General features: G+C 43.6%; 1 protein-coding gene across 1 annotated transcript in view; it reads right to left on the bottom strand.

Moving 5' to 3' along the window:
* The window catches only part of PSMD1 (proteasome 26S subunit, non-ATPase 1), an 85009-nt gene that overhangs the window by 52703 nt on the left and 20516 nt on the right, over nucleotides 1-11790 (bottom strand). The window contains exons 13-16 of the mRNA XM_004610864.3: nucleotides 10808-10919; nucleotides 8717-8913; nucleotides 8050-8145; nucleotides 6022-6086 (exon numbers count right to left, since the gene is read on the bottom strand). Of these exons, the coding sequence (XP_004610921.2) occupies nucleotides 6022-6086; nucleotides 8050-8145; nucleotides 8717-8913; nucleotides 10808-10919 (470 nt within the window). The remainder of the gene's footprint in view (nucleotides 1-6021; nucleotides 6087-8049; nucleotides 8146-8716; nucleotides 8914-10807; nucleotides 10920-11790) is intronic.

Here is an 11790-nt window from a genome sequence, read left to right as displayed (position 1 = left end):
ACCTCATAGGGTCTGAGCCCACCTGAAGCCATCCCTGAGTGCAGTGCCAGGAGTGAGCACTGGGCACCACCAAATGTGGGCCCCGAAACAACAACAACTACAAAGGTATTCAAATTAAGCAAAATTAATAAATTTCAGGCTTAAAAAAATAAGTCACAGTAACAATGTGCTAAGTTTCTACTGGTATGTATATAAAGCTGTGCTAAACATGAAATAAGCAGTGTAGTGGTCTTATCTTAAAATATACATATATAACACAGAATGGTGAGAAGAACAGAACTGAAAATAGGCACGTGAAAAATGACCATATGTGGAGGTAAGCTGAGGCTAAGACTGCCATTTCCAGTACAGATCAGTAGACCGGAGTCATGATTTTACTTTTGATCCGGAAACTGTCTTGATGGTAGTAAGGAAGGTGGTAGTGGCTACCACAGAGAATAACCAGGAGTCAGAACAATAGCACAGTGGGGAGGGCACTTGCCTTGCATGTGGCCAACCTGGTTCAATCTCCGGCACCCCATAAGGTGGCCCAAGACTGCCAGGAGTGATCCATGAGCAGAGCCAGGAGTAAGCCCTGAAGACTGCTAAGTATGACCTAAGACCCCTGCCCCTACCCCAAATAAATAAATAAATAAATAAAAACAAAAACAAAACAAAACAAAACACAAAATAACTGGGCCTTAGAACTAATGCTAGTTATTAAATGGCTGATCGCAGGGTATCAAAGATGAGTAGAGAAGCAGCAGGAAATAGAGAAGAGAAAGCAAACGAAATCTCTCAGGTACTTGAACCTTATAACGTCCTTATCGGCGCAAGCTAGGGGCATGGGATCTCAATTGAGGTATCTCAATCCCAGCAATCTCCTAAACTGACATCACAAATTCACAAATTTGACCAACCACTGGTTGAGCTTCTAGTATGCTATTTTTTTTTAAATGTACCCTTTTATAGATCTTTTTGCATGGCTAGATCTGGGAATAAATACATCTATCACTCAGCTAACTGACTGAAAGATACTTGTGTAGGTCTGAACCTCCTCATCTATGTTTTCTAGGATTCAGAAGAGAATGATAACATACACAGTGGGCACACTCTATATGGCAGCCAATATGATTTACCTTTGATATTTTGTTGCAATATTTCTATAAACAGTGAACAAATTTAGGCTGAGGAAGTCTGCAATGAAGACAGTTATGCATCGGCCTTCCATTCTCAGGCAGACCCATATTTACCTCTCAACCTACCGTGTGACCATTGTAGCTTTCCAAGCAATTCAGTTTAGGAAATGACTTCAGACTAAAGTGGTAGTACCGGGAGCACAGCACTTGCTCTAAAAGCAGCCAACTCAGCAGTACATGAGGTCCCAGGCACTGCCAGGATGATTCCTCAGTTCAGGAGAGATCCCTGAGCACAGTCAGGAGTAAGCCCTGGGCATGACTAAGTGTGGCGGAGAGGGAGGCCTGAACCTCTGAGGGAACCGGAGAGGGAAAGGTGAAATATCACTTCAAGGAAGATGCTGGCACAGAGCAGCTTCGCATACACGAACCCAATGTGTATTCCTCAAACGGCAGAACCCTTTCTTGGCATGTAATTCGAATACAAAGATCTGATAGATGTGGATGTTAAAAGTATATCTCACAAAATCCTAAGCTTTGGGTACCTTCCCCACTAATTTTCATCAACATTAAGGGTGGGCTTTCACAGAAAAAAGGTAAAATAATTTAAGTGCTAAAAAAAAAAAATCATTCTTCTCTAATTCAGTTATAGTCTTTAATACAATGAAGTTAAAATTTAAGGCTTATATTTTATCCAAAGCATGTGAGATAACGTTTACAGATACTCTTTTTTTTTTTTTTTTGCTTTTTGGGTCACACCCAGCGATGCTCAGGGGTTACTCCTGGCTTTGCACTCAAGAATTACTCCTGACGGTGCTTGGGGACCATATGGGATGCCGGGGATCGAACCCAGGTCGGCTGCGTGCAAGGCAAACTCCCTACCCGCTGTGCTATCGCTCCGGCCCCATCGTTTACAGATATTCTTAACAGTTATCTAATCTGCATGTTTGACATCTAAAAGCACAGTCTTGTTAAATCTAGACACTAAGGGTTGGTGATCACACTACCAAAATTCAGTCCCTGGACGATTTATATTAGAAGGAATATCCCCCCCCCCAAACTGCCTCCAAATTTGTGTATATGTTTAAACAAATGTCTACCCATAAAATTAACTATAAAACCTTGAAATGTTTTGTCTTCAGTTCTTGGGGAAATTTCTTGCTTTAGTTAGCGGAGAGATCTTTAATAAGATTAGTGTTTCAGTAAGGCTACAAAATGACTACAACTTCAATTTGTTACTTCTGAACAAGTACAGTACTGCACAAGACTTTCACCTCTGACACACAACTGGCAGAGTTCTAGTTCAGAGTACTCTGAAGCCAGGAGATTCGGGGCAAGCGCAGAAGACTCATGCACATGCTTGGCGTGTCAGAGGCCAGGGTTTGGTTCCTGGCAACACGGTTTCTGAGTACGTGGTGCTTCTCCGGGTTACTCCTGGTGGGCTCGGGGGACCGTGTGGGTGACAGGGATCCAGCCTCCCAACACTTCAGGCAAGCGCCCTACCCAGACTGAACTACAGCTCCAGCCCTAAAGTTCAAACATCTTTGCAGTTTTAGACAAAGTCATTTCTCTGAAATTTCGTACGTTTTTCTACTATTCATAATACTATGGAAAGGAAACTTGACGGTACTTAGAAATAATGAGCAAGTGAACCCCGCCCGGCAGCGGAGTTGCCGGCAAAACCCAGAAGCAGCTCAAGGGCGACACCTGCTGCTCAACGGGAGTTAAGCAAGTTGCCTGCACAGGAAGTACAAGGGCAAAAAGAATTCTGCAAATCAGAGAGCAAAACTCTGCCAGGTTACAAACAGGTGCCGGAGAAGTAGTATGGATGTGGCCCTCAAACAAAAAGGACTTAAGTTTTCACTAAGCCCATCAGCTTCCTCCATGAACTGATAAATACACACGGCCACTGGTACATGTGATAGAAAATAAAAGGTCACTAGTAGGCATAATGAGTAGCTGAAAATGAAGAAGCCAAAGAAAGGAAGAGTAGAACCCTTCACACTTTTACTAAGGACACCCCTCGGGGGCTAGAGAGTCCAGTGGGTAAGGTGCTTGCCTTGCACGGTCAACCTGGGTTTGATCCCCAGCACCCCACGAAGGATCTATCCTTTGCTTTATTAAACTCAACATTTTCATTATCACTAGTAAAAGAAAGCATGAGCTCTAGCCCTCTGAGGCACCTCCCAGGCCCTGGAAGAAAAATATTCTTACCTGTAGAAAATGGGTAACATTATGAAAAAGATATTTGTAACAGCATCTAATTCACAATAGATATTTCGTTAAGCAATAAATATTACTGTATTATATTGTACGATATTGTATATATTGCATATGTCTACAACAAAAGTCCACTCCCAGAAATCTGGGGTAGAAAATCTATTTCAGAGATTAAAAGGACACAAAAACACTTGACTTATTTACATGTATGTAAACTAGGAACATGTCTACATGTATGATGGAGAAGATTTTACTCTGTATTTTATCATAAATAAGTTAAAACAAGCAACACCTATATAATCTTTATATTTCATTTCTAATGTTTTAAGATAAAACTAAGTTCACTAAGTGAAACAGTTTCTTGAAACTAGACCTAAGCTGAACATAAGAATAACTTCTGGGGACTGACGAGATCATGCAAAAAGTGTTAAGGCACGTGCTCTGCCTGTGGCTGACCCTGGTTTGGTTTCTGGTACTGCCTGGTCTCCTTGACCCCCAGAATCACTGGATCAGCCCAAGCACAGCTGGGGTGACTCAGGTATTCCCTGCACCCCGGGGCTCATGCAGCACTGCATCCTCAGGTCTTTGCATTGATCCACCAGCCTCGCAGGCTGAGAATTACTGGGAGGGGCCCTGGGCGTCCTGAGCACTGTGTGGGTAGCCTTTCCCGCCTCCAGAATAACTTCTGAAAAAGGTATGATTGCATCTACCAACACAACTGTGATCGCCACTATTAGCATACACTAACACTATTGACACTGCTGTCAAGGCTTTGGACTGACTTGCGTAGTTCTTAAAAAAACACTTTCACACAGGTACCATGATACTTATTTCACAGATGAACCTGAAACTCAAGGAGACTTAGAAACAAGCCCAAAGCCCAAAGCTTCTAAGTGGTGGAGTCAGAATCTACCTCAGCTGTTTCTGGAGTATGTCTTCTCTTTCATGCTTCAATTTTATTTTAGGCATTGTGGCTTACCAAATTGCTAACATCGGGTTTCATGAGTAAAACATTCCAGCACCACACCCTCCTCCACAGTGCCCACTTCCCTCCACCCCTGTCCAGGGTCGTCCCCAACCTCCCCACAAATGATAGGTTTCCTACTCAAGACCAGTTCTGTTTCTGTTGCCTTTTGACACTTGTTATTCCCCTATGTTTTTTTATATCCAACATATAAAAAAACTTCTGTCTCTCTCCTAACTTCACACATCATGATACTCTCCAGCTTCATCCACGAAGCAGCAAAATGACATGATTTCCTCTTTTCTTAAAGCTAATTAGCTATCCATTGTGTGTATGCACCATGATTTCTTTATCCAGAGTATGTTGTGGTTGTTTTCTCTTTTTTCGAAGGGTTGGGGGGCCAAAACTGGCTGTACAGAGTTTACCCCAGGCTTTATGCTCAGGGGACATGTGGTGTCAAACCCACATCAGCCATATGCAAGGCAAGTGTCTTACCTGCTGTATTATCTTTCTGGCCTCTCTTCTTAATAGCAACAATATGTATGTGTGTGTGTGTGTGCACACACGCGCACGCAGGAGCGCACCAGGACACACACACTCTCTCTCTCTCTCTCTCTCTCTCTCTCTCTCTCTCTCTCTCTCTCTCTCTCTCTCTCACACACACACACACACACACACACACACACACACACACACACACACACAGTTGATGACTTCCTGGCTCTGTGCTCAGACCCCTGTTGGTACTCAGGGAAATGCATGTTTGTTTATTTATTTTTTAATTTTGCTCTTGGGGTCATACTCAGCGATGCTCAGGGGTTACTTCTGGCTCTGCACCCAGGAATTACTCCTGGCGGTGCTGGGGGGACCATATGGGAGGCAGGGATCGAACCCGGATCAGTCGAGTGCAAGGCAAATGCCCTACCCGCTGTACTATTGCTCCGGCCAGAACTGCATGTTGTGCCGAGATTTTGCACTTAAATCCAGGTGAACCGGCGAGCTGGATGCAAGGCAAGCGCCCTAATCCCCGTACTATTTCTTTCAGTCCATAACACAACCATGTTGGTGCATCTATATTTATAAATTGAAAATAATTTTGATGTTCAAATTTCTCATCCTTTTGCCTTTTCTTCATAAAACTTTTACTCTTTGTAACATGCTGATGCTAAACCTGCCACTGGTGGCCCACGCTCTGTCACATTAGACCACCAACTAGTACCTACAGTAATTCACTAAACTGATTTGTAAGCAGAACAGTGTGCCATGTAGTTGAAAATTAACTTAATGATAATTTCAAATTCATAATTATTGGAAAAAGTGGGAATTTAATGAAGCTGACAGATGGCGAGAAACGCAAATTGTACCACCAGCATCAATATGTTAAAGAACCTCAAGAATGCTACAAAGCCATTTAAATACAGATCATTTAAATCACCAACATACGTGAAAGAAGGGAAAAGTGCTATCTCAATTTTTAAAAAAGTGAATTAACAGAACAGTTATGAAAAACAAAACGAAACAAACCGAAAACAAAAACAACCCCAGAAATAAGCTGTTTTACTACTTTTCAAGTAGGTTCTGAGAACCCCAAACATATGAACCATACTAACTTTAATATTAAGTGGTCCTCATTCTGAACCTAGATAGGCATATTTCTCAAATATTTAGTCTGTTTAAAAGCTATCAATAAAACAAATAGAGATAGAATCATAAATTCATTACCTGAACAGAATGAACCCCAGTGATTCTACCGCTGCCCTTCTGACATCGTCATTAACATCACTCACCTAGATGGAAAATGTTAAAGGGTGATTACCATTACACCATCATTCCAGTAGGTCACTATGATGGGGCCAACACTCTAATGGAATTCGTCTCATCAATGTATTTTTTATCTGGGGACTGGAGTACTGAGTACAGCCAGTAGGACATTTGCCTTGAACACAGCCAAATGGGTTTGATCCCCAGCACCTTCTATGGTCCCCTGAGCCCCCCAGGTGAGCAGAGAGCAAGGAGTAATCCCCAAGCATTGCTGGATATGACCCTCCAAACTTATATATAAAATATATATATATATAAAATAAAACCCAATATCTACATATATATAACCTGCATGTCTTTCCACAATGGAAAAAATTATTGAGTTGGGAACTGGAGATAGTACAGCAGGTAAAGTCTTATATGTGGTCTCCCGAGCACTGCCAGGAGTACTCCCTGAGCAGAGAGCCAGGAATAAACCTTGAGCACTACTGGGTGTGGCATCCCAAAACAAAAACAAAACAAAAATTACTGATTTAGGGGCAGAGACAGTATACAGCAGGTAGGGCGCTTGCGTTGCACATGGCTGACCTGGGTTTGATCCCTGAGCACTGCCAGGAATAATTCCTAAGAGCAGAGGTAGGCCCTAAGCACAACCAGATATGGCCCCAAAACAAAGAATTGTTTAGGCTAGAGAGCTAGTACAGAGCGTAAAAGTGCTTGTCCTGTCTAGCTGACCCTCATTTGATCCTGGCACCACATACAGAATGCCAAACATCACCAGGACTGACCTCTCAGCACAGGCCCTTGAACACTGTGGGTATAACTTGAAAAAATCCATCCCCAAATTTAAAAAGAAAAAAATAAAAGAAAATTTCTTGATTTGAAAACTCCTAAGTAAAGATTAATGCAGAGTCACAGCTAGGGCTGGAGACTGTACAGCGGGTAGGGGTTTATCTTGCAAGCAGCCAACCCAGGTTCAATACCCAGCACCACACATGGTTCCGCGAACCCGCCGTGAGTGATCTGAGAGCGCAGAGCCAGAAGTGAGCCCTGAGCATATCAGGATGTGTCCCCTGAACAAACGATGCACACCTACTACATCAACTACGTTGTTATAACTTTCATGACTACAATACAAACCTAACCATTTCTCCAAGGTTATTTTCAGAAAGCAAATCTTAAGTTGAGACAAAAGTATAAATACATGTCACACAGTACAGTGACAAAGGATAAATGACTAATAAACAGGGTGGGTTAGGACCATGTCTGGGAAGAAGCTAATACCAGTGTTCAATTCTTTCCACATAGAAATATGACCCTGGGCCACCACCCTCCCAGCACAGCGAAACTCACTGCTGTGGAAGGAGACGTGTGCACACTGCACCGTGATGCCTGGCGCTGTGCTACATACAGGATCTAGGCTGGGAGGCCTGAGATCGGAAGAAGTTTGAAAACATGGGCAAAAACTGTTCTGTAAGCGTAATCTGTTTCTTGCTCTAAGATCATCCCTTAGAAGTACCTGGACACTGGGGCTGGAGCCATAGGACAGCGGGAAGGGTGCTGGCCTGGCATGCAGCTGACCCAGGTGTGATCCCTGTGCACCTCCTGGAGGAATTCCGGAGTGCAGAGCCCGGAGTAACCCCTGAGCGCTGCCGGGTGTGACCCCTAAAGACTAGCTTCACAAGAAGGCTCTGAGAAGGGTGCCTATTAGATTTCTCTTCCTTAGCCTAGCTGTCCCTTACCTATGTCCCTTGAAGTAGGGTTTCGGAAGTTGTTCCTACATGATCAACAACTACTCACGTCATGAGTGTTATCTTGCTCCCTCTTTCTGAAAAGCTAAGCAAATCTTATTCTAGGTTACTCCCAATGAAACTCTGGACCTGAGACTGCCAGTGACGGTCACATGATATGGGTGTCACAGTCACCTAGTTAGTGCCAATCTGCAGCTCCTGTCTCCCACCTCTCCCCGCCGAAGGTGAGAATACTTACAGCAACATGCAGCAGGCGTCGAATAGCCTTGTTGTTACCTGAGCCGCAATATGCCATGGCTACAGTATACATCCCAGACCTTCGAAGAATTGGGTCCTAAGAAAAAAATAATCCAACATCAACCTACTTCACAGAGTCCACAGTCTAATACACACAGGAAGAAACAAATTCCAAGATGTTTCTAGGAAATAGTTTTCTAAATGAATAGAGAAAATAAAAACTCAAGTACAGGAAAAATTAATGGATTTTACCACATAATTTTCACAACTTCAATTATTGCTCCAATTTTTAAGTGTCATAGGCAACAAAAATTTAAAATATCTTTAAAAAGTCACATAATGGTTGCACTCCACTTTTCTTTTTAAGGGAGGGCATAAAATGTACAAAATACGCGGTAACAAAATAATGTAAATCCCATTATTCTGTACAACATGCCTGTCCTGCCAGAAGGAAGTAAAAACTAAAGTCCAATACTCCTACCTTGTGGCATTTAATTCCGTTTATTAAATGAGTAACAAAGAAGCCTGCCTCTAATTCAACAAAACCCAAGAGATTTTATCAATAACTATAGCCAGATAATCTCGAGGGAAGAGAGGTAAGAGTTACAGCATCAGTAAGTGCTGGGTACCCAGAGGGTGGCAGAGAAGCCCGTGAAAACATGACCCACCTTATCCCGGCAGAGCGACTCAATGAGCGCATCGGCCTCCTCCATGCGCCCGTACATCACCAGCGCAATGCCAACCGCAAGGCCACGCAGAATCTTCTCATGCTGAGTTTCCTGGGCGTAGCCGACCATGTCCTCTATAGCCTGGGCATTTTTAGAGCCCAACATAACTAAACCCAGGGCAAGGCCAGCTGCTTCTCCTAGGGAGCAAAATATAAAACATAAAATTTAATTTATGTCAATAAAACATCTTTGGGGAATGACTTACATATGAGCAGAAGCTATCAAAACCATTTGCTTGTGGTATAAAAGACATGTACAAGTATATTATTATCCATTCATATATTTAGAATTATTTTCCTTTTTTTTTGCTTTTTGGGCCGCACCCAGCGATGCATAGTAGTTATGGCTCATGCACTCAGGAATTACTCCTGGTGGTGCTCGGGGGACCATATGGGATGCTGGGAATTGAACCTGGGTCAGCTGTGTGCAAGGCAAACACCCTACTTGCTGTGCTATCACTCTAGCCCGAAGAACAATTTTCCTTTATTTTTTATTTTTTTATTTTTTGCTTTTTGGGTCACACCTAGCAATGCACAGGGGTTACTCCTGGCTCACTCAGGAATTATTGCTGGCGGTGCTTGGGGGACCATACGGGACACTGGGAATTGAGCCCGAGTTGGCCGCGTGCAAGGCAAATTCGCTACCCGCTGTGCTATCACTCCAGCCCCCTATTTTCCTTTTATGTTTTAATTTTTTAAAACTTTTTAAGGGGCAGCGGTTGTTGGGTCAGACATGGTAGTATTCAGGGGCCCCTCCTGGCAGAGCTCAGGAGTGCCAGGGATCAAAGCCGGGCTGGTCAGGTGCAAGGAAACACTTTAACCCCTCTCTGTACTGTCTCTCTGACCCCTATTTTTCACTTATCATCTTTACAGGATGTACCATTAAATCTTGTACCATGATTTCAAAGATGTATGATATTTTTTCTACATTTTCACTGAGTTTAGATTGTCCCTTAATACAAATTTTCTTGACAACTTATATGTGGGTCAAAGAGGACAGTTCAGCAGGTTGCCTTGCACACAGCCAACCTGGATTTGATCCCCAGCATCCCATATGGTCCCCTGAGCACCACCAGAATTGAGTCCTGAGCAGAGTCAGGAGTAACCCCTGAGCATTGCCAGATATGGAGAGCCACGCCCCACCCAAAAAAAACCCAAATTAATGTATATCACTATATACGATATGTAATTAAAAAAAAAATTTTTTTTTAATTTTGCTTTTTGAGTCACACCCAGCAATGATAGGATTTACTCCTGGTTCTGCACTCAGGAATTTCTCCCTGCAGTGCTCGGGGGACCATATGGGATGCTGGGAATTGAACCCGGGTTGATGGAGTGCAAGGAAAACACCCTACCCACTGTGCTACTGATCCAGCCCCAGGATACATAATTCTTTTTTTTTTTTGCTTTTTGGGTCACACCTGGCGATGCACAGGGGTTACTCCTGGCTTTGCACTCAGGAATTACCCCTGGTGGTGCTCAGGGGACCACAGGGGATGCTGGGACTCGACCCGGGTTGGCCGAGTGCAAGGCAAACGCCCTACCCACTGTGCTATTGATCCAGCCCAGGATGTCATTTTTAAAAGACCACCAGAGACGTTTTATTTCTTTGCAGTATCAGGGATTGAACCCAGGACCTCACACATGCAAGCTAAGCCAAATCTGGCCATGCCATTTATTTTATGAAGGCAGGGGGGAGACTCACAAGAGGGGGAGATTCACCCCCTCTTCATGCAGAGCAGTCCATTAGATTTTTAAAGAGTCTACAAAACACAGGTAGGAGGGGCCGGAGCGATAGCACAGCGGGTAGGGCATTTGCCTTGCACGCGGCCGACCCGGGTTCGATCCCCGGCATCCCATATGGTCCCCCAAGCACCGCCAGGAGTAATTCCTGAGTGCAAAGCCAGGAGTAACACCTGAGCATCGCTGGGTGTGACCCAAAAAGCAAAAAAAAAAAAAAAAAAAAAACACAGGTAGGAAACAAATATTACAGTTAACATGTCTGAAAGTTTACTGTCTTAGAAGCACTTACCTGTTACAGCATCATCCTGATAAAGGTTAGTTTTAAGCAAATCATAGACATCCTGACGTGCGGTTCCCATGGCAGCCAAACCAAGACCCAGACTGCCACCATGTCGAACAATCTAGAAAAAAAAGCAGGGTTTTATTGATTTGGTATACTATACTTAAAACCCAGGACTTTGTCTTTCTAATTCAAAGCGATTTTAATATTAAATGCACAGAGCAGCTAGATGAGAATGACAAAAGTAACAGCCAGAGGGTCCGTGGTAACCTGAGAAGTTCCAGTTTCAAACCAATGGTGCCTGCTAATATCAGTTTTAGAGCTGAAATGTGATGAATGAATACCATTCTTTCTCTATTTTTGTTGTACTATCTCTCTGCCCCATAATTCTCTTTTAAGAAGTTTGCATGGGAAGAGATGACAACTAAGAAGGTCAAGAAAAAATGTTCGGTGGCAGGTGAGACGAGTAGGCAGGGGGCTGAGGGAAACTGGGTACTAGAGAGGGCAGGAGAGCGAGGGGGAAGGTACCGAATTCAGCATGGCTGTGAAGAGGTGGGAGCAGAAGCCAGAGCTGGGGCTGGAGAGAGTACGGAAGGGAAGGCTCTCGCCTGCAAGCGCTGAGGAGTTTGACCTCCAGCACTGCGTAAGATGCCCTGGGCTCCACTAGGAGTGACCCCTAAGCACAGAGCAGGAAGAAAGCTCTTATAAAAAATTATTTTTAAAAAACCTGTAACATTCTAAGATACCAAAAGTTTCAAACAAGAGCCGGGAAAATAGCGGAAAGGGCTGGTGCACGCGCTCTGCATGCAGGATGCCTGGGCTCCATCACAAACTCATCCAATCACTGCCAATGAGTAGTGGGACCAGGAGCTGTCCTTGAGTACCACTGGGTGTATCTCAACGCTTCCACCCCCAACAAATAATAAAAGTATGAAGACAAAACATTTGCTTTATAAATATTCGGTGCTTTATTTTGCTTGTCACACAAGTTT

The sequence above is a fragment of the Sorex araneus genome, chromosome X (genome assembly GCF_027595985.1).
Source record: "Sorex araneus isolate mSorAra2 chromosome X, mSorAra2.pri, whole genome shotgun sequence".
NCBI classification, from domain to species: domain Eukaryota; kingdom Metazoa; phylum Chordata; class Mammalia; order Eulipotyphla; family Soricidae; genus Sorex; species Sorex araneus.
The sequence above is the reverse complement of the archived record's forward strand: the minus strand, read 5'-3'. Positions and strand labels throughout refer to the sequence as shown.